Source organism: Notamacropus eugenii, chromosome 3, assembly GCF_028372415.1.
Source record: "Notamacropus eugenii isolate mMacEug1 chromosome 3, mMacEug1.pri_v2, whole genome shotgun sequence".
Classification (NCBI taxonomy): Eukaryota; Metazoa; Chordata; class Mammalia; order Diprotodontia; family Macropodidae; genus Notamacropus; species Notamacropus eugenii.
In genome coordinates this window covers 195,668,925-195,692,766 of record NC_092874.1, presented here as the reverse complement: position 1 = coordinate 195,692,766, position 23,842 = coordinate 195,668,925, and the positions used below count along the sequence as shown (strand labels likewise).

At 41.8% G+C, this 23,842-nt stretch overlaps 1 protein-coding gene across 3 annotated transcripts in view; it reads right to left on the bottom strand.

The window, feature by feature from the left end:
• Positions 1-3,326: 3,326 nt before the first annotated feature.
• PEX5 (peroxisomal biogenesis factor 5) overlaps positions 3,327-23,842 on the bottom strand; it is a 43,049-nt gene continuing 22,533 nt past the window's right edge. For 2 of the 3 annotated variants that reach the window (XM_072653873.1, XM_072653875.1), the window contains 6 exons: positions 11,250-11,393; positions 10,673-10,743; positions 9,234-9,446; positions 8,403-8,568; positions 5,080-5,237; positions 3,327-4,917 (listed from right to left, as the gene is read on the bottom strand). In XM_072653873.1, coding sequence (XP_072509974.1) covers positions 4,716-4,917; positions 5,080-5,237; positions 8,403-8,568; positions 9,234-9,446; positions 10,673-10,743; positions 11,250-11,393 — 954 coding nt within the window. In that variant the 3' untranslated portion in view covers positions 3,327-4,715. The remainder of the gene's footprint in view (positions 4,918-5,079; positions 5,238-8,402; positions 8,569-9,233; positions 9,447-10,672; positions 10,744-11,249; positions 11,394-23,842) is intronic. The other variant, XM_072653874.1, reaches the window with a different exon arrangement.

Sequence of the window (23,842 nt, the reverse complement as noted above, 5' to 3'; positions counted from 1 at the left end):
GTAATATGCCTTGGCAAGGAGAAGGGCCACGTCATCATGAGAGATGAGTGAAGGAGGAGATAATGGTAGGATGCATTTGGTTGATTTAAAATAAGGAGGGAAGAAAAGGGAGATCTTAGAAAATGACTTGAATTTTTTCAGTAAAACGAGGCAAAGTTCACAACTGAGAAGGTTGGGGGAGAGAGAACTATGAGGATGAAAAGATTTGCAAGAGCCTTATGGTGAGTGGGAGAGCAAGTTAATTAGGTTGTGTTCATTGTGGTGGGGGGTGAGGAACAGAAGGGAGCTGGGACCCCATTCAAGCAGCTTGGTCTACTCACAGGTTGTATTCGTCCTTCATTTTTGAAGAAGACCATGACATCAGAGAAATAATGACATGACTTGCACTGGACTTTGTTTTGAGTGAGGGAGGGCTGTGCAGGTCACCAGTCTCACTTCTCCTCCTGAGTCATCTCCTTAATTAGATATGCATAAAAGAACTGCCTAGCAGCAGTGAGGTGTGTAACAATGTGGATTTGCAGTGAACCCAGCAAAGATGGTTGTGATTTTCTCCATCTTTGTTTGGCAGCACACTTATAGGAGTGAAGACGGTGGATGGTGTGAGTGATTTAAGGCTGAGGTTTAGTAGGGCACAAATGGCCAAATGATAAGAGGGCAACGGACTAGAGAAGACAGTACAGAGTTGAACTGACTCACCAAGGGGTCTAGGGATTAGAAGTCATGATGTGTTAAAAGAGCAGCATTTGGTAATGGAAGGCAGAGTGAGAGGTGGAAAGTCAATAGACTTTTATTAGAAAAGGGTAAAATACTCTTAACATGTTCCTTAACATGGAAATGGTACATATATGGATGATGACAAGATCAAAAGTATGATGATTTTTATGTATGCTAAGGTGGGGTGGAGAAAGTTACAGAAAATGAGTAAATTGATGAAATGGGAAGTTAGAGTTTTTGAGGGAGTATCAGTACATATGCTGAAGTTTCCTACTATGAGGACAGAAACTGGGAGAGAAAATTGTAAGCTAGAAACTAAAACCACTGAAGAAAGAAGGGGAGTATCCTGGATGTCTGTAGATAGCAGCTATCAGGACTTTGCTTGAATAGTAGATGTGAATTTCATGAATCTCAGAGAAGAGATTACAGAGTGATAATGTTGGGAGAGAACCTGAAAGTGGCAGTGGTGAGCAAGGAGTCATAATTCTCCCATCTCAATCAGGGAACTGGGGGAATGAATAAAAGTTCAGTCAGTTGTGGAATGGGTGGCCAGGAAAGGTCCGTCATCAGGAGTGAGCCAGTTCTTAGTGATCGCCAGGTGAAAGAAGTGGGAAAAGATTTAAAATGAAAGCCAGTGTGTTGCCTTTGGAGCAGTCATTCCAGAGGACGCAGTGAAAGGGGTCGGCAGCTTTGGTTTGACGCTTTGGGATTTGAAGATGGGAACTGAAGGGAAAAAGGAAAAGGAATCAGGAAGTGGGTGACAGAAAACATGCAGAGAAGCATGGAAAGATCTACATGACATGGAGGCAGACTGAAGTAAGCAGAATGCACCAAGACTACTACAGTAATTAAAACAAAAAGATAAAAAAAAAAATCAAAAGTGCATGTTGCAAAATTCTAAGGAACAAGAGCCTACCCTATTCCTTGGCAAAGCTGGGAGGCCCCCAACTGTCATACACTGCACATATTTTCTAACTTTTTCAATGCATTGATCAGTTATGCTGATTCTTCCCCTCTTTGGTCTTTAAAAAATACTATTTGTTAACTGGGATGACTGTCTGGGAGGGAAAACGGAGAGAGTATATGAATTACAAATTATTTCTTTTCGAAAGAAAAGTGTCACTATGCAGCTAGGCAAGGGTGGAAAGGATGGAGTAGGAATCACACAAGGAAGAAGGTTCATATGTAACTTGTTCAGATGAAGGTAGGTATGTCAAGAAAGGAGAAAGAATACACCAAAGGAACTCAATTATCTAAAAAAGGTTACTTAAAACAGATAGTGGAGGAAGAATTTAGAGAGCATCCAGCAGAGTCAAAAGAGAAAACAGATTCTGATGTCAAGAGGTTCAAAAATATTGAAATACTCAAAAAAATTATTCAAAAGTAGATCTGGAAATAAAAATATGCAAAAACAAGGAAAGTGCCCAACTTAGATAAAACCTAGAGCAAAGGAAAGGACTCAAGCAAAGGGTGTGGGTCCGCTGGTCTTAAAGATCTGAAAAACAAACGGATGCATTTGCTCAGAATATATAACTTTATTCTATGTTCTAAGATTCTAGTTCCTACTGAATGAAAATCATTTATTTACATATTCTGCCCTAGCTACTTCAGCCAAGTACAAAATATGTCTGTCCTCAAGTGGGGATTCATTAGATACTACTTGTTGTGTCTGGCCTTGTCAGTGTCAGTGTTTTTACATGAAGTCACTGGGAAATGAATGGGGCATTTACTACATAGTTTTGTACTTATTTGCATACATTTACCTTGCACTTTGGGGAATTATGTTTGAAAATATAAGATTAGCTATGATTGAATTCGAGACACTTTGAGACCTATATGTAACTGCGGTGGTTTCTGAGACATAACTGTTGTTTATCTAAATAGTACTCGTGTTCCTCAACTTTTTGTTGCTATGTAACTCAAAATAAAGGATGATATTCTGTATTTAGATCATGAAATCTGAAGCTTTTCTTTCAGAGTCATTAATGAAAATAACTAAAGACTGATTATCTTGGTTAGGTATATTCCTGACCCTTCCCTTCCTCTCCCTTCCCCTCCCCCCAAAACAGGATCAAAGATCAAATCCATCTTCCTGGACTGCCCTTTGCTCCAGCCAAGGGCATACTGGAACATTTAAAATTAGCTCTGGCAGAGGACCAAAGGATCTTGACCCTACATAAAAATCAGAAGGGAGAAGGTTCTCAGACTTTGAAAAGCATGTGAAAACAATGGAGGGATCAGGCCAGGAAATTAGGGGAAGGTCACTGAAGTTAGAGCTAGGAATCTTAGAAATTACCCAATCTAATCCCTTCTTTTTACAGAAAAGGAAACAGAGCCTCTGAAAAACTAAGTGGTTTGTCCAAAGTTGCACAGGTACTATGACTGACTCTAAATCTGTCAGTCTTTCCACTACACTAGTTAGAGTCAAAGCTATGGAGAAAACATAGCTAACACAGCTTTGCCAGATGTACCAGCTGGGCCTTCCCAATTCTTATTTACTCAAGGACTCAGCTGAAGACTTCAGGGAAGGAGAGTATTTCAGGATGATCACAGAGGATTCACGAACCCAACTTTTCCCTTTACCCTAAAACCCCAAGAAGTAGGTACAAAACTACAGATGCATTAGTTCCATTTATTCTTCATACAAATATTTTACAATTTTATTTAGAAACCATTTTTTGACAAAATCATATACACATATTTATACAAAGAAAAATAAAATTCTAGGATAGAACCTAGGGAGCACGGTGGTTTAAAAAACAAAGAAAATTAAGCTTTCCTTTTTCTGATCATTAAGTAGCAACAAGAGGGCTTTAACCTTCATTTTAGGGAGTCAGGGTTGTCTCCCTCCTCAAGGGGTAGTACAGATATCAGAGGTCAGCTTCAGCCTTCATGACTTGACCTTATAAAGCTGCGGCAGGGGAAGGAAGGAGGAAGTACATTGCTGCTCTTCTCCCCACTCCCAGAAGCAGTGAGTGAAGTGAGAAAACGGACTCCAGGAACAGAAACCCACAGCCACACCCATACTTCCTAGGAATTTGGCAAGACCTCTACTTCTAGAACCTGTTCCCAAAGAAATGGCCAACTCAGTTCCCAATCAAAGCTCTCCTAACAACTAGTATGTCATTGGTGGCCTACAGGGTCAGACCCAAGTCCGAGTCCTGCTCTCAAATGTTCTGCCTAGCCCCTCTCCCATACCCACCAAACTGCTCCTTATTCTAACTCATTTTATACCCAGAACCAAATTATTATATAGGCTCACTCCACAGCATGCTTTCAGCCTCTAATCCCAGAGCACTCATTTATCTAATCCCTTGACACAGCAGCCTGAGTATTTTTTTTTTGTTTTTGTATTTTTTTTTTTAAAGCAGCCCTACTGTGAACAAACCAGTGCATGCAGCCTCATGCTCATAACCCCACAGCCAGGGGCAGCTTAGAGGGAACACAGCTGCATAAAAAACCAAAGAGAACCTCACCTCCACTGGGCCAAATATTTAACTCATAAAGGCCACCCTAATGGGAATCCCATCCCCAAAATATATAAGGATTGATGGTGGAGGGGAAACCCATTGTTCAAAGTCTGTGATGCTACAAACTCCCAGTAAAAGAGAATGGGGGTTAAGGAGGGTCATTTCATGTGTGACAGGTTCTACAATAAGTAGCTGTTGGCAGGTGGGGCCACCCTATTATGTTGAGCCCTGCCCAAATGGCAGATCCAAGAAGGCAGGGTGTGATGATCAGAGATAGATACATAGCTTGATGTGAAACCATCTAATTGCCAAGAGGACCCAGGAAAAAGACAGGCTCAGTTCCCCACAATTAACTGGAGAATAAAACATCTGACAACCTGACCCTTCTCCCCTTCCTCAGGCACCTCCTGAGAAGCCATACCGCATGTGGTTCTCAGCCCACCCCCTTGGGAGGCCCTTTGGGAGGGAGGGAGTCACAGCAGGAGCGGGGACCCCTCAGGGAAAACACTCACAGGGCAGCCCATCCCACTGTCACTGGGGCAGGCCAAATGTACGAAGTAGAGTGGGAAGGTCGCGAGCATCTGCTGCCCCATAGACGTCACTCTGGCCCAGCATAGACAGCGCCATGCGCAGAGTGCTCCAGATATTCTCCGACATAGCACCTCCCTTGCCCCGGGGACCTCGGCTTTTCTGCTGCATGTTCAATGCCTCCAGGAAGTGTTCCACAGCTTCTCTAGGAGATAAAAGGCCTGTGAGCATAATGATGAGAGAAAGAGGCCAACTGACCCACAGGTCAATGCTTGCAAATCACTCAAAAGAGCTGGTCACCATCAATTAGAAATAAAAGAAAGTCATGCATTAAAGATCTAAAAAGTTGAGAAAGATGTGTTCTCACCGGTGAGCCCCCAGATTAATGCAGCTTATCCCCAAGTTATAGCGGGAACGGATATAGCCAGGTTGTAGTTCCAGGGCCCGGCGGTACGCAGCCACTGCTTCTTCACTCTGATTTCCGTTAGCCAGGGTGGCTCCCAGTTTATTCCATAGCAAATAGTCCTTCAGGCACAAGAAGTGGGAAATACAAGCGAAAAGGAAGAGACAGCAAGAAGATATGAGACTGGGCCTAGTTCAATTTCTCCTCCCTCTTTACTCAATCTCTTTTCTCTGTCATCACTCATGTAATTGCTCCCATGGCCTCTAGGGTACAATATAAACACCTTATCTTAGCACAGCCTCAGAAGACTTAGGACTGGGAATTACCTGAAAGATCATCTAGTCCAACTCCTTAAACTTAGAAATGAGGACACTCAGACCCAAAATTTAAGTGACTTGTCCAAGGTCATGCAATTAAGTGTCAGAGCCAGTATTAGAAAGCAGGTTTCCTCTACATGTAATAATTCTCTGTATTAAGGTTAAGACTATTTAAGGCCTCACTTTTTGGTCAAGGCCCATAGCAGGAAATACTTGTTAAACCAAAGTAAGTTTGACTTTAACTTTCAGGATTCCTTTCAATATGTGATCAGTAGGTTCTTTCTATGTTTCTTTTGCTCTCTACTTCCAACAGATCTGGGTAGTGTTTAGGTTTCTTTTTAATCATGGTTTTCAGGGAGTCTGATTCTTCAATTATTTCTCCTTGACCTATTTTCCAAGTCAATTATTTTTTTATATCTGATAACTTACATTTTCTTCTGCCTTTCAGTCTTGTTCCTCTATTTCTATTTATTGATTTCAGTTTGCTTTAGTCTAGTTTTCAGGGAGTCTATTTCTTGTCTTTCTCTTTCTAAGCTCCTGCCAGATCTTTCCTTCAAAGCCTTTTTTTTCATTTTTTATCTTTTGTTTCATTGCTTCTAAGTAATTAATTCATTTCTAAGTAAGTAATTCATTTCTTCACGTAATCCTTGTCAGTCCTTTGAGTCTCTGCTTGTAGCTGTTATGAAGTTTACTCACACCTTTTTTGGGGAATCTTCACATATGAGATCATTTCTTTATACTGAATGGTATTTTCTTTCACTTATTCATCTATCCATCTTCAGATCTTGAATGCCAAAATCAGGTTCCTCTCTTCTTTTCCCTCCTCTGTGGTCTTCAGGTGGGGTGGTCAGCCTTACTCTGGGTCTTCTTAGTTTCTGCAGTGGCCTTCACTCACTGGGGGCAGACTACCTTGGATCTTTTAGGTTCGAAAAACTGGAGCTTCTGGCTTTCTTCAGTAATTTTATTTCAGTATTAGGGGCTGAATTAAGTCATTTTCAGCAGGTTCCAGGACCCCCAGAATAGAAGTCCCTCTACAATCTGGCTCCAATCTACACTTCCAGCTGTATTTCATCCTATTCTCCCTCCCATAACAACCAACCAATGCCCAAATTTGCCCTATCCTCCCTACTGTACATTTTCACAGGCAATCAATCCTCCACATGAAGGAAGTCCATCCCAATGGACTGTTTTGTCTTCAACTTCCTTGACCCCTCTGCAGTGTTTGACACTAAGTCCCTCTACTTCTGATATTCTCTCCTCTTGGCTTTTTTTGTGATACTACACATGGTTCTCTTCCTTCCTGCCTGTCCCCTACTTGTCCCTTCCCTTCTTGTCCCCTACGCATGTGTGTCCCTCAAGACTCTGTCCTGAGGCCTGGCCTCTTCTCTTGGCAATCTCATCAGCTCCTTTGGGTTATACTATAATCTCTAGACAGATAATTCTTGAACCTACATATTCATCCTTCATTTCTCTCTTGAACTCCAGTTCCAACATATCAAACTGTCTGCTAGACATCTCAACCTCAACATTCCATAATCACAGCAACCTCAATATGCCAAAGACAGAATTCACTATTTTACCTCTAAACCCATTCCTCCTTACTTTCTTGATTTCTGTCAAAAGCGACCCCTTTTCTCAGTCACTCAGGTTGGCTGCATAAGACTCTCCTCTCTCCCTTACCCCTCATATCCAACAAGTTGTCAAATCTTATTGATTCTTCTATATCTTGTGCATACATCCCCTTCTCTACTCACTGGGCAGCCACCCTAGTTCAGGCCCCTATCACATCTCCCCTGGACTGCAACAGACTCAGAACTGGATCTGCCTCCAGTCCATTATCCATATAGCTATCAAACTGATGTTCCCAATACACAAGTTTGACTGTCAACTCCCTTGTTTCAGTGAGCTTCAGTGTCTCCCTTTTGCCTCTAAGCTAAGATGTAAATTCTTCTGTTTTGCACTTAAAGCTTTTACACTCTGGCTCCAGACTACATGTCCAAGCTAACTGCACACTACTCCTTGGTCCTCATGCTATACTATAGCCAAACTGGTCTATCTGCTGTTTTCCATATGTGAAATTCCACCTTCCATCTCCACACCTTTATACAGGCTGTTCCCCAATGCCTGGAATGATCTTCTTCCTCACTTACGCATGGTGGGTTCTCTGGTTTTCTTCAAGCCTCAGTTCAGGCGCCACCTCCCTCAGGAGTCCTTTCCTGATTCCCCAGATGTTATTTATTTTATAAGATGCATTTACCTTTCTACAAATCTATGACACCCTTCCAACAGAATGGAAGCTTCTTGAGGACCGGGACTATCTTACTTTCCTATTTGTATAAAAGTCTAAGCACACAGAAGGTGCTGAATAAATGCTTGCTAGCTAACATTTAAAATCCTCTTCCTTTAGGATCCAGTTCAGATGCTCCACTGTCCATGAAGCCTTCCTTTATTCTCCCAGTGATCTCTTCCTCCATGAATATTTTATGACACCAATAAGTACACAGAAGACGTATCACAATTAGACGTATAGTTCACCGTTTTATGTGTAAGGTTTAAGAAGCACAATGACACTTCTTAACCTTTCTGTCCCTAGCTCTAGCTCAACACCTCATAAATGGTAAGTACTTATATGTTAGCTGAATTTTATCTTATACACATAACTTTAATATGATAAAAAATGAACAATTCTGCAAGACTCGGGAGTGCTGATCAGTATCAGCCATGACTCCAGAACTGGATGCCTTCTCTTCCCCCAGCTTTACTCAAAGCCCATGGTCACCTCCAACTCTGATCCCTACTACGCCTTTGTGATTCTGAATGTGCACCTCATTTCTAGTTCTCCCAAGTGTGGAACATGGCAAGTCATGTACCATGTCTTCAGACTGCTGGGGACTAGTGGCTCCATCTGGGTCCAGAGCTGGCCTCATGTTTCTACATACCACCCTTTTTCTCCCCTTGCCCTGGACTTACATTTGGGCGAACACTGAGGGCAGCAGTGAAACAGTCCACAGCCTTTTCATACTCTCCACTCAAATTGAAAAGGACCCCCAAGCCACACTGCACATCGGGGTCAATGGATGCAGGATCGAGTCGTACAGCTGCTAAAAACAATTCCTTTACCTCCACAAATAAGGAGCTGGGAGAGGGAAAGAAGAAAACAAAAATGAGAAGGGCAGTCACTTTCATATTACATGATCCCATTCCCTAGACATACCATGAACTGACTGAATTGGCAAATTTCCCTGAAAATCATCTCCCCTTCAGCCACTCAAACCATCCCAACTTCAGGGGTTAAAGCCCTTTTCGAAATCTCTTCTCATCTTAGCATATTAGCATACAAATTGTTATTATTGTTAAATCTAAGGTTTTCACTCTACCACTTAGACCATGGATCTGAATCTCCCTGATATTCTAGTTCACTAATACCAACTAGAAGAAACACAGAATATTATAACTGTAACAAACCTCAGAGATTATCTCCCAGGGTCCTTAACCCAGGGTCGGTGAATTTTTTTTAAAAATAAGATTATTTCATAATTGGTTTTCTTTGTAATCCTATATATTGTCTTATGCATTAAAAAACACTATTCTGAGGAGTACACAACACAAATAAAGGTTAATAACCACCAAACTAGACCTAGACCCCTCCTCATTTTGTGTGTGAAAGAACTGAGATTCAGAGAAGTAAAGAGGCTTGCCTATAGGTGCACAATCAGTATGTATGTTCTTGAATTCCAGTTCATCATTTCTCAGCCCAACCTTGGCCTACACCACACAGCTTCAACAGGAATCCATACTTACTCAGACAGCACAGAACCCAAGATGCGCTTGCTTGGACTAAGCCCTGTCCCACCAGCTCCCTCCTCGGGAGGTGTCACCAGGTGGGCATAGGCAGGTGTGTATCGTAGCCAGTCCCGCAGGGTCTCACAGGCCTGCCGCTGTAGGGATTCGTTGGTAAAGCTCACAGCCAATGCCATTAGTGCTGTCAGATTATCTGGCTTTAGCTCCAGACACCTGCAGTAAGGTGGGAATGGGGGTTTGGGGGGGCAGAAGAAGGGAAGGAGAGAGGAAGAAGATAAGAGGTTAAAAAGTAAATTAGTCCAAAAAGTATGTGAGCCACAGAGGTAAGGTTTGCACAACCAATCACATCTACGGCCACTGGGTACAAAAGCCTGGGATATACAATGAAGAAATTCATGTTACCTGACTTTTACCCGACTAATTCAACTAGACCAAAAGATTCTCCACGTTCAAGATTTTAAGGTATTAAAGAAACATTAGTTTGTCCTCTAGTCACAGGTCTGAGAGGAAACTGGAGATTTAGAGAGGCTTAGCTGGGACCCCACAGCGGCATGGGCTGATATGAGAATGGAACCAGCTCCCATCCAGAGCAATACAATATCCACATTCTAGCATTCAGGATGTGTTCTATTCAATGTGGAACTACTTCCAAAAGGCTATCAAACTGTGCATACTCTTTGATCTAGAAATACTACCACTAGGTCTGTTTCTTAAAGAGACCAAAAAAAAAGGGGAAAGCACTTATTTGTACAAAAATATTTATAACAGCTCTTTTTGTGGTGTCAAAGATTTGGAAACTGAGGGGATGCTCATCAGTTGGGGAATGGCCAAACAAGTTGTGATATATGACTAATGTAATACTATTGTGGTTTAAGAAATGATTAGCAGGATGATTTCCGAAAAACCTTGAAAGTCTTACATGAACAAAGCCTTACACGAACTGATACAGAAGAACATTGTACACAGTAACAGCAAAACTGTATGATGAATAACTATGAATGACTTAGCTATTCTCAGTAATACAAAGATCCAAGACAATCTCAAAGGACTCATGATGAAAAATACTCCCCACCTCCAGAGAAAGAACTGGTAGATACAGACCCAAGCATACTATTTTTTATTTTCTTTCCTTCTTTCATTTTTTATCTTTTTGATTTGAGTTTTCTTCCACAAAATACAGAAGGATGTTTTATATGTATAACTACATCACACTGCTTACCATCTCAGGGAGAGGAGGGGAAGGAGGGAAAGGTAAAATTTGAAACTCAAGTCTTATGTTAAAAATTGTTTTTACATGTAATATTATTTTTAAAAAAGAAAAAGAATGTGCTTTTTTGGAGGACCAGAAATAACAAATGCAGTTTAGGTCTGGGTTCTTACAACTATAAAGGATTTAAATCAAGAACTAGTTCATTTCTCTTATCATTCATGGTACTCACCTTCGAAGGGCACTGATAGCGAATAGTTCCTGTTCATTCTCAGCTTGGGTGGTACCCAGGTACTGCCAGGCCTGTAGGGAGGTCAAGAGAGTCCATAATTCCTGGATCTACTCCTGAGGTAAAGGATTGATAAGCTTTTCATTTATCTTTCTAACCTTCTCCCCTAAGCTCTAGACCAAATTACTCATCTATAACCTCTGAGTGCAGATTGAAGCATACTTTTTTTTACTCTATTTTTGTTTTGTTTTGGCACATGTGCTCTTTGCAACATGATAACATGGGAATATGCTTTGGATGATTTTACATGCATAACAGATATCATACTGTTTGCCTTCTCAAAGGGTGGGAAAGGGATGAGAGGGAAGGAGAGAATTTAGAATTCAAAATTTTTTAAAATGAATGTTAAAAAAAATTTAAATGTAATTGGTAAATATTTACCAAAACAAAAATATATTTAAAAAAAGAAAATGTGTAAGGCAAGAAAGAAAAAAATGTAACCATCTACCTTTCACCCTGCTCCTCTCCAATGCTCAGAAGTAGGAGAGCCATGTGGGACTCAGATGTATAGGTCACTTACCTCCATGTGCTCAGGATCCTGCTGTACCGCAGCCTCAAAGAGAAGGACTGCATTTGGCAGGTCTCCCTCCTGTAGCCGCAGCAGCCCCTCTGCAAATGGCTGGGGATGGTCCCGAAGTGGATTCTCTTCTTCAAACTGGTAACCCTAGAAAACAGATAGAAAAGTGAGATGACCAGTCACAGCTCTACCATGTGTCTAGAGGGAGTCTTATGAGGGAAATGCCCTCAGTCAGAGGAAAAAGAAGAGGAAGACAATATAACTGGAAAAGAAGTCAACTTGAAAGACCTCTACCTGAGTACTGACAGAATTTTGGCAAGTTCCCTCAGTGGTCATCTGTATGATTTAACCAGTTCAATAAACCCCTGTTAAGTGCTCCCTATATGCAAGGCACTGTTCTGGGTGCTGAGGACACGGAAACAAGTCCCTGTCCTCAAGGAGCTGACATCACACCACTCAGTAGAGGGAGTCACGCTCTCAGGCCAGGGCCTCCATATCTGGTCAGTGGATCACTATATGGAGTTTATTGTTTTTCCAGAATTACTAGTGCTTGGGTAGAAGCAGATAAACCTCCTTTCTCTAACCCACTACTCTCCAGATCAGCCTCCTAAAGACTGAACGACTTCAGGCAGCAACCAGATAAGGGCTAAGGGCTTTTGCTGAATGCAACTTGACTGGTTTAATATAATAATCCACCTAAGAGAAGAACCTCTAGTAATAGAATCACTAAGATGGGTGACATGCCACTGCTGCCATCTGTTGGCCATGAGAAAAGCACAGTGTCTTGTATAACTTCATAAACATTTCGAACTACATCTGTGTCCACTTCAACGGGAGGCTTGAATTTTTCCAGCTTTGCCTTCCTACCAACACTTAAACTGACTTCTGAAACACTTGTAGGGTAAAACAAGGACTTTTTAAAGCTGGACCCAGATCATAGGATCATTCTCAGATTTACAGATGGAAAGAACACCTCAGTGGTGGTCACCTAGTTCAATTCTACTCATTTTACTAATAAGGAAACTGAGGCTGAAAGAGGTTAAGGAATCTGTCAGTTCACACAGGTAGGAAATATCAAAGACAGGATTTCTACCCAGCTGTAACATTCTGCCTTTTGATAATGGCAGCCTCAAAGACAAGGATACACATTTGTTCAGTGATTGCTACAAGCAAAATTGTAAAATTCGGACAGAACTTCCTTTGTTTGACAGATGAAGGAACTGATGCCCAGAGCAATAAAGTGGCCTGCTCAAGGTCACACAAGAAAACCTCTTAATGATCAGAAGAACACAGTAAAAGTGGAATGAGATGCCTCAGAAGACAGTGACCCTTCGTTAGAGGTTTTCAGGAAGAGACTGAATGACCATTTCATATTTGTGTCACAATGGAGATTTCTTTTCAGGTGTACGCTGGACTATAGTCACTGAGGTTCTTTCCAACTCTAAAATCCTTGTATATGTACATATTTTCCCCAACAGATTTTTATTCATATCATTAAATAGTTCTCAGCTACTTGTTTTAAAAAAGTATGCTTTAATCTGCACTCAGACTCCCATCAGTTCTTTCTGGGGATGAACAGCATTTTTCATCCTAAATCCTTCAAAGTTGTCCTGGATCACTGTGCTGCTGAGAACAGCTAAGGTTTTCACAGCTGATCCTTGGACAGTATTGCTGTTACCGTGCACAATGTCCTCCTAGTTCTGTTCACTTCACTTTGCTTGAATTCATATAAGTTTGTCCCACGTTTTTCTGAAACCATCCTGCTTATCATTTCTAATAGCACAATAGTATTCCAACACAACCACATGCCACAATTTGTTTAGTCATTCCCCTTAATTCCATCAGCAGACTCTTCTGGTTTTTATATGAAGAATTCATGGCTGCCCCAAAGCACAGAGGGAAAATGAACTAGGAATCACAAGGCAAGAACTCCACATAATGATGCAGATTTCTTGTCAATGTCCTTGGTTGCTGCCTGTCCTTGCCCTTCCTTGTTCCACTCTAGAAGCGTCAGTCCCAATCCTACTATAGGGCGTTTCTGGTTCTCCTTCTACCTATATAACCACTCTTTCTCAGTCCCCTTTGCTGCACCTTTATCCAGGTCATGCCCACAGGGTACGGTGCTAGGCCCTTTTCTCTTCCTTCTCTATACTATTTCACTCAGTTTTCTCATCACATCCCATGAATTCAATCATCTCTATGCTGATAATTCTCAAATCTACTTATATAGCCCTAACGTCTCTGTTGACCTCCAGTTTTGCATCTCCAACTGCCTTCTGGACATTTTGAAGAGGATGTCCTGTAAGCATCTCGAGCTCAACATGTCCAAAACAGAACTCACAATCTTTCCCCCCAAACCCTCTCCTCTCCCTAACTTCTCTGTTATTACTGACAGCACCAACATTCTCCTGGTCCCTCAGGTGACATTCTCAACTTCTCATTCTCTCTCACTTCCTATATCCAATCTGTTGCCAAGGCCTGTTCAGTTTTCTTCCTAACATCTCTCCCATATGCCCCTTTCCCTCCTCCAACACTACCACTACTGGTTTAGGTCTGTATTACCTCATACCTAGATCACTGCAGTCACCTGCTGGTTGGCCTGCCTGTCATAGTCTATCCCCACTCCACTTGGCTGACAAAGCAATCATTATCCCCTCTACTCATAAATTCAAGTGGCTCCCTATCAGCTTCAAGATAAATATACACTCCTCTGATAGGCCAAGCCCTTCAAACCTGACTCCTCTTTTTCTAGTTTTCATATGGTTTTTCTCTCCCACCACCCCTACACATACTCTGATCCAGTGACCCTGGCCTCCTTGCTGTTGCCCCCTCTTCTTGCTCTAGGCATTTTTCCTGGCTATCCCCTGTGCCTGAAATGCTCTCCCTCATCTCTGCATTCTGATGTCCCTGGCTTCCTCCAACTCCCAGCTAATACCCCCTCTTCTACAAGAATCCTTTTCTGACTCTCCCTTAATTCTAGTGGCTTCCCTCTGTTGATTTCATCCAAGTTAGTATGTATACAAGAGAAAAGGTTATTTCCCTCTTGTATTTAAGAACTAATTACTGAATAAGGACCAAAGTTTTTTACCCTTTTCTGCTTCCTCATCCAGAAATCAACCAGTGTGGGAAATCTTTCTCAAAGACTTACTCAGGCTAAGATCTAATTAAAGACAGTAAAGGAAATTCTAAGTTTAGGTGAATGGGTGGATTCATGCTCACTGTGCTTACTCAGACAGATCTGGGAAAAGGCAGATTTTCTGTTTTGTCAGACTGGTGACATGGAAATTGATAAGTCCTTTTGATCAAAATGTGGGTGAACCAAGTCATGTACCCTCAAGATTCTCATTCAAATGAGCCAACATCTCATTATAATATTCATTTTCTCACTGTCAACCAGTTAGAGTTTATTGATGCCCTCAGGAACACCCATTTTTTCAAGGGAATACAAGTTGTGAGCCCACTACCATGAGGGTCTTTGGCATTTGAGAGTGTCACTGACCTCTTTTATTAAAAACATGCAAAAAAAAAATAAAAAAATAAAAAAAAAACATGCTAGTTTTATTAATAAAATTATTAATTGACCAGAAATTGTCTCTCACACATTTCAACTGTCACAACAGCTTGTTTATACATAACTTTAAATGTCTTCCCCATCGGAGAATGAGCTGTAAGGACTGTCTTGCCTTTCTTCATATCCCCAGCACTCAGCACAGTGCCTGGCACACAGTAGGACTAATAAGTGTTAATCAACTGGCTGCTCCTGTGGGTAGGTAGGGGGTGTGAGGGATTACTCTCCTACTATCCTTCTCCTGTTACAGTTCCCTTAGATGTCTCTTCCGAAATGCACCGAATGCCTATTAATTTAAGTACCGACTGTTTAATTTTTCTCTGAAGCTGCTCATACGCCAGCAACAAAATGTAACCAGACAACTGGACAAGGTGGTAGCATTCTGTCAGACCTTCACTGTCTTCCCCTCCTCTTCTATTTATAGGCTTCTTTCCCCTGAATTTGTTCATTTTCTTTGCACTGTTGTGGTGCTTTACCAAGCAAAAGAAAGAGAATTTCAAGACAGGTCTTGTTTATGGTCTTTTTGATAGCAAGCAATGGCAGCTCTTAACAAGTTTTGGGAAAGAAAAGCTCCAGGCGCAGGCCAAGGCCCTAGAAAACAGTGAAAAGCCTAAAGGCTGTGATAGTCCTCCCAGATCTCTCTTTACAAATGCAAGTCCAAGACTATACTTCAGCTTATATTGTACAACTTTTAAGTAGAAGAGAAATTTCCCAGTTGATACTCAAAAGCATAAAATACAGAGTCAAGAGGATGCAGCCCTTCAATCTATCCTCCAATCTCTGGCCCCTTCAGTTCCTCCTCTGGAGTAGAAACTTGGTACCCTGTTCATACTGCAGAGCCCCTGACCTTCCCCTAACTGTACCCTGCCAGCTCAGGTATCTCCAGAAAAGGAGGCTTGGAGGCAGATTGCTAAAACTGCCAATGAGGAGTGGAATTCCAGTCAAAGCTATGAGCATGGAGAAGAGTCAATTCTGGCTGCAGTTTTAAGGTGAGGGCAAACAGAATCTGTTATAAAAGTTCCCATTATTATGAGGAATTTCCTCAAATTTCCCTTTGATTCTAGAGGGAGGGACTGGATTTGGGGAGTGGATCTGAGTGTTTTTGTTTTTCTCTATTCAACAACAAAGGAGAGAGAATGAGATCTGTCCCATCTTGCCCTCCCTGGGCACTAAAAGCGCTGTGGTGCTAACAGTCTTCCAAACCTTATTGCTCTGGGAAGCCAAACGAATGTGGAAGCTCCTAATAGAGGAGTCTTTGAGGGCAAGCCTTTATACAATAAAATTTAGATAGTTTTTAAATGGATTGAAGGGCTTTATTTAAAAATCTTTAAAACTCTGTAGTAGGGTTTAAATGTAAATGGGGAGAGGAGAGAGCCTTTCTATAAAACTCTTGGCACAGTATCCAACACATGGTGTGGGCTTAAAAAATACTGACTGACTGACTGACTGAACTAGGAGGAAGAATAGAGCAAGTTTCCAAAGTGTCAGGGCCACTGGTGGTCAAGCAGCTTTTACACTTTATACACTAACAGCTAACAGACCTGAGAACTGTTTCTGTCTAATGCTTTATAAGTCCTCTAATTCTGTATCAGTGTAAGATGATAACTGTTACTTTCATCTTTTTCTCTCTTGCCTTAAGAGATACATTCCTAGCTTGCTTGGCCAAGATGGTGGAGTAGAAGGATGCACATACACAAGCTCTTCCCCTACAGCCCATAAAATACCTGTAAAGAAAGACTCTCAACAAATTCTAGAGAAGCAGAAGCCACAGAACAGCAGAGTGGAGATTTCCAGTGACCTGAAAGGCCGATGGGAAAGGTTTGTCGCATTGGATGAGGAGCGGAGCCCAGCCCAGCCTCGGCCTCGCAGCGTGGCTCTGAGAGGAGGACCTGAGCAGGCCTCAGGGGCGGAATCCCCAGCCATAGTAGCAGTGGTTCCCAGATCCCTCAACCCATAGGTGCCAAAGTGAGAGGGTTTTTTCAGCTGGCTGGGAAGGGCCTTCCCAGAGGCCTAATCAGGGCTGGCAGCAGCAGCTCCCACAGCAGCAGCTCCCACAGCAGCCCCCATCCACTGTTGGATTGTAAAACACCAGGGGGCACTAAGCAGCTGATTCTTACCTCAGCCCTGTCTCCACCTAATACTCCTGGAGGATTTGAGCAGCTGATTTTTATCTCACACTGAATGGTGGCCAAGACCTCACAGCTTATGTGAATCTCAGCTCCCAGTGCTGGCTTGGTGGAACTGGAGGCCAGGTGGCTGTGGAGAGGAAACTCTACCACTCAGATTCTAGGCACAAAAATTTGTGGTTGCTCCCAGACCAGTGTACATGCTTGATTGTGCCACCTTGGAGGAACTGAGATCTTACAGATCCCCAGAGTTTACCCTACTCTTGACAAAGGACCCAAAAGTCAAGTAACTGGTTGGGCAAATGCCCCAAAAAAGGAAAAAAAATAAGACTATAGAAGGTTACTTCCTTGGTGAACAGATATCTTCTCCCATCCTTTCAGATGAGGAAGAACAATGCTTACCATCAGGGAAAGACATAAAAGTCAAGGCTTCTGTATCCCAAACATCCAAAATAAATATTCAATGGTCCCAGGCCACAGAAGAGCTCAAAAAGGATTTTGAAAATCAAGTAAGAGAGGTGGAGGAAAAATTGGGAAGAGAAATGAGAGCTGCAAGAAAAGCATGAAAAGCAAGTCAGCAACTTGCTAAAGGAGACCCCAAAAAATGCTGAAGAAAATAACACTTTTAAAAATAGGCTACCTCAATTGGCAAAAGAGGTTCAAAAAGCCAATGAGGAGAAGAAGGCTTTCAAAAGCAGAATTAGCCAAATGGAAAAGGAGGTTCAAAAGCTCAAGAAAATAGTTCTTTAAAAATTAGAATGGAACAGATGGAGGCTAATGATTTTATGAGAAACCAAGAAATCACAAAACAAAACCAAAAGAATGAAAAAATGGAAGATAATGTGATATATCTCATTGGAAAAACAACTGACCTGGAAAATAGAGTCAGGAGAGACAATTTAAAAATCATGGGACTACCTGAAAGCCTCAGTCAAAAAAAGAGCCTAGACATCATCTTTCATGAAATTATCAAGGAAAACTGCCAGGGGCAGATATTCTAGAACCAGAAGCCAAAATAAATATTGAAAGAATCCACAGATCACCGCCTAAAAAAGATCCAAAAAGAGAAACTCCTAGGAACATTGTAGCCAAATTTCAGAGTTACCAGGTCAAGGAGAAATTATTGTAAGCAGCTAGAAAGAAACGATTTGAGTATTTTGGAAATACAATCAGGATAACACAAGATCTAGCAGCTTCTACATTAAGGGATCAAAGGGCATGGAATATGATATTCCAGAAGTCAAAGGAACTAGGACTAAAACCAAGAATCACCTACCCAGCAAAACTATAATACTTCAGGGGAAAAATGGTCTTTCAATGAAATAGAGGACTTTCAAGCATTCTTGATGAAAAGATCAGAGCTGAAAAGAAAATATGAGTTTCAAACACAAGAATCAAGAGAAGCATGGAAAGGTAAACAGGAAAGAGAAATCATAAGGGACTTACTAAAGTTGAACTGTTTACATTCCTACATGGAAAGACAATATTTGTGACTCTTGAAACTTTTTTCAGTATCTGGGTAGCTGGTGGGATTACACACACACACACACACACACACACACACACACACACATAAAGAGAGAGAGACAGAGCACAGGGTGAGTTGAATGGGATGGGATCATATCTAAAAAAATGAAATTAAGGGGTGAGGGAGGAAAATATTGGGAGGAGAAAGGGAGAAATGAAATGGGGCAAATTATCTCTCATAAAAGAGACAAGAAAAATACTTTTCAATGGAGAGAAAAAGGGGGGAGGTGAGAGAGAAAACATGAAGGTTACTCTCATCACATTTGACTCAAGGAAGGAATAAAATGCACACTTCATTTTGGTATGAAAACCTATCTTACAATACAGGAAAGTGGGGGAGAAGGGAATAAGCAGGGTGGGGGGATGATGGAAGGGAGAGCAATGGGAGGAGGGAGCAATTAGGAGTCAACACTCTTGGGGAGGGCCAAGTTCAAAAGAGAGAATAGAAGTAATGGGGGGGCAGGATAGGATGGAGGGAAATATAGTTAGTCTTACACAACATGACTATTATGGAAGTCATTTGCAAAACTACACATATATGACCTATATTGAATTGCTTGCCTTCCCAGTGGGGATGGGTGGGGAGGAAGAAAGGAAGAGAAGTTGGTACTCAAAGTTTTAGGAACTAGTATTGAGTACTGTTCTTGCCTACAACTAGGAAATAAGAAATACAAGTAATGGGGTACAGAAAACTTATTTTGCCCTCCAGGACAAAAGAGAAGATGGGGATAAGGGAAGGGAGGGATGTTAGAAGGGAGGGCAGATTGATGATAGGGGTAATTAGAATGCTCAGCATTTTGGAGTAGGGGGAGGAGAAAGATGGGGAGAAAATTTGGAACTCAAAATTTTGTGGAAATGAATGTTGAAAACTTAAAACAAATAAATTTTAAAAAAAGAGAGATACATTCCTAGCCCCTAGCCAACCCACCCATGAATTTGCAGGGGAGAATGGATCACCTACTATTCTCAAATCGCAAATATATATGCTATATAGGTCCTGGTTTGCTACCTTAGGTCAAACACTTCTATCTTTTGCTATTGTTCAGTCGTTCAGTTATATCTGACTTTTGGTAACCCCCATGGGTCTAATAAGTTTTCTTGACAAAGCTACTGGAGTGGTTGCCATTTCCTTCTCCCATGGATTAAGGCAAACAGAGGTTAGGTGACTTGCCCAAGGTCACACAGTTAATAAGTGTCAGAGGTTGGATTTGAACTAAGGTTTTCTTGACTCCAAGCCCAGTGCTCTAACCACTAAGCCATTTAGCTGCCCCACTTCTATCTCAACATGTTAAACTGATGGGGGAAAGAGTTCTAATGGGTCAAACTGGTGAATAAATTTTAGGGGGAAATGGTCTATACTTCATATCTTCCTTTTCATTGTGAATTCCCACCTGGGAAAGAATATGACCATAAAAGTGCCCCTTCTTAACTGTCTGACCATTCCTCAGTCTCCTTTGCTGGATTTTCATTCATATTCTTCTTCCCTAACTATTGTCATACTCTAAGATCCTGTCTTGCACCCTCTTCTTTCAGTACAACAGGGGTCCTTAACCTAGGGTATGTGAACTTAAAAAAAAAATTCAAATAACTATTTCAATACAATTGGTTTCCTTTGTATTTCATTTATACATTAAATATAATATATTGTATTTTGGTTTCCTGTGTATTTTATTTATACATTTAAAGATGTAATTCTGAAAGGGGCTTTACCAGATTGCCAAAAGGGATCATAACACAAAAAAGGTTAAGAACCCCTGTTCTACACTCTCTCATGATGACCTCATTAGCTTCCATATGTTTTAATTATATTTGGAGAAGACTCCCAGATATAGATATTCAGCCCTAGCTGAGCTATGGTTCCATATTACCAACTGTCTCTGGAACACTTCCACATGGATGTCCTGTAGGACTCTCAAACTCAACATTCCCAAAACAGAACTCATTATCCATTCACCAAAATCCACCTCTCTTCTAAACTTCCCCTTTCTACTGAAGGCACCATGACAGAGGTTCACAATTTCTGAGTCATTTTCAGCTCCTACCTTTCTCTCATTCTGCATATTTAGTTAGTTGCTAAATCTTGTAACTTCTACTTCCACAACATCTGCCTCATAAATCCCCTTCTCTCCATTCAGAGGGCCACTGTCCTGGACCAGGCTCTCATCATGGCTTGACTGGACTATTACAATAGGCTCCTAACTGCTTTCTCCCTATAGTCTCTTTCCAATATCTCTTACACACACACAGCTGCTGAAGTGCACAGGTCTGACTGCTCAATAAGGTACAGCTGCTATTCTGGCTAAGACCAAACAGAAGCTCCTCTGTTATTGCACAACCTCCTTTCTGGCCTTATTACATGTCACTCCCCATGATAGACTTTCTGTCTAGCCAAACTGGCTTTCCCAATGTTCCTCATACACAGCACTCCTCTTCTCCACACAGGCCATCCCTCCATTTCTGGAAGGCATCACCTCCTCAGCTGAACTCACTTCTTCCACAATTTTAGGTGTCACCTCCTATGAGAAATCTTCCTTTAGTCCCCCAAGCACTAGTGCTTCCCCCTCCACAAAATTACCTTGTATTTATTCTCTATTTGCATGTGTATACTGGTGTGTTTAGTGGTTTCCCCTAATAGTCTCTAAGATGATGGCTAAGGGTACAACTCAATACTGAACTGGTCCCAGGTGACATTCAGGGTAGGCAAAAGGAGAGCGTGGCCAAGAACAAGCTCACAGTGTTACTAACAGGGCTCTCCCACTGATGCTCCATTACTTTCTTCTCCATCCTCCCCACTCTGAAAGGGGTAGCCCTGATAAGACTGGCTGTTCTGTACTCAAACTGCCTGAGAGCAAGAGACTCAGGGAAATTAAGGCCAACATAGCCGTGTCCTTCTAGGGGAAGCTCCAGCAGCAAAGCTGATGCCCCAATGTACCAGTGATGGCATGCCCTGCAGGAGGCAGGTAATGAGTGAAAGCAGGAGCCCTTCCATGGCCAGATTCTTCTTCTAATGTGACTTCCCAAGAGAGATTTCTATTTGGAAGATACAGAAATATTCCCCCTAAAATGTATTATCTGATTAAATTTTTTCTCCCATCTTACCCAGTGCTGTCACTACTAAGTAAGAAAAGTGAATTACAGTACTGAATACACTGCACCAAAGGCACTGCCTGAATTTTGGTAACATGTTCTGTCAGCAGGATTTAGTTCCTCCAAAAAGTTATTGCTACACTGTTAAAGGTCACTTTGTAGTGTATGTGTGCCCAGGCCTCTACAGCTAGAAGGCCTAGGTTTGCCCAAAGGCTTGCTCTTGTCCCTAGTCAGCTGTTTGTTCTAAAGATGTCTGAGCACACAGTTCTAAAGCTGCTGAGAGGCACACTGCTAGTCTAGGAAAACTTCTGGTTATTCTGGCTTAGTCATTCTCTATTCCACAAAGTATCTCTATGCTTACATGTTCCCTGGCACCCCTTTTGTTGTACATTCGTCTTAGTCGTGTCTGACCCTTGGTGACCTCATTTGGGTTGGGTTTTTTTTGGCAAAGATACTGGAATGGTTTGCCAATTCCTTCTCCAGATCATTTTACAGATGAGGAACTGAGGCAGACAGGGTTAAGTGACTTGCCCAGAGCTAGTGCCCTCAGGAAGACCAATCTTCCTGACTCCAGGTCCACTGTACCACCTAGGTCCCCCTTTACTCTGGCCCTGTCCTTCCATTTCTAGAACCCTGTCCCTTGGCCATCAATGATTTTCCTGCCTGGGACCTCAGAGTGGGGAAAGCAACTGAGTCAGACACCAAATATGCTGACAAAATGCCTGCAGCGCCTTTGTTTCTTCAGTGAAGACAGACCCAGGAACCCTAGCAAGAATTGAGTGGAATGATGTGCCAAGTCTGAGAAGCATCACTCCTCTTATTGTTGGTATCGTTATCATATTTATTTTAGATAATCATATATAATTTACACATATAATTTATATATATAATCATATATAATTTACATATATAATTTACACATATAATATTTATACACTATTATATGAAATTGTATTAGTAGTATTATTACTAAAGAAGCAATCTTTCGTATGGTTGTTAATATTTTGCAATTCTTGAGATAATCAAATAATATTTATAAAGTGCTTAACAGAATGCCTGGCACACAGTAGGAACTTAATAAATGCTGACACTTGCCCCCCACCTTTCTTCTTTTGAGAACTGTTCTTCATATGCTTTAACTACTTGTCTTCCGGGGAATGGCTCTTACAGATTTCTGTTAGGTGCCAAAATAACTGAGATAACATACCCTTTTCAGCGATATTTGATACAAAAACTTTTTTCCCCATTTGCACTGATTTTGTTAGTAGCACTATCTTATCTTATCTCTTCTCACAGGGTTCTCTTCAACACTCTACATTCCAGTTGACTCAGGCCAAACTGCACACCCTGTGTATTCCTGCCTTCATTTTGTTCCTTATAACTGAAATGACTTCCCTCTCTATGGGAATCCTTTGCGGTTCAAATGTCACCTCCTCCAGGAAGCCTTCTGAGATCTCCACAGGCTTATTTATACTACTGTTATGTATTGTTTATATATAAGCAATATGTGTATATAATGTTGCATTATAGCTATTTGTGCATATCTGCCTACTAAAGTACAGGTTTGATGAGGGTAGAGGGCTATATATTATCAAAAATTTCCCCTCCGTCCCACCCAGTTCCTATCCCAAAGTTCTGCATGCTCAGGGAGACATTACCTAAATAACAGCGGCTCTTTCCAAACTTCCTAGGAAGCCCTACCTCAGCCCCAGGACACCCACCTCCAGTTCTATTTTAGCTGTAGAGCCTTCCCAGGGACTTTGATCCAAGACTCTCCCGGCTCCACACCCTCCTGCCACACCTACCCTATTCTCCCTGAAGATTCATCTGGGGGCAGGGTCAGTCCCATTAAGGCCACCCACTTCCTGGCCTCTGTATTTGGCCTACGGAGCCCTGGGTCAGCCTTGGATCTGTGCCATCTACCTCCAGTCTCTTTGCTCAAGTGACTTTTCTAGTTCTCTGGAGCCCTTTTCCTAGCTTCACCCAGCTCAATGAGCTCTGGTGGGCTCCCTCATGACTTAACAATCAAAATAAAGTCCTCTGGTATTTAAAGCTCTTTCTACTTTCTCCCCTTTCTACATTTCTAGCCTTCTTACCCCTTCCACTCCACCACAATTTAGCTCCACTGCAGTTCCTAAAACATTTAACTTCCTATCTCTAATACCCAGAGAGTTCCTGCCCCCTCACTGACACCTCTTACCTCCCCTATTCTTTCTTCATGATTCAGCTAACTTCTCCCCTTCTACTGGAGACCTTTCTTACTCCCTTGGGTGGGGTACAGGCTCTGG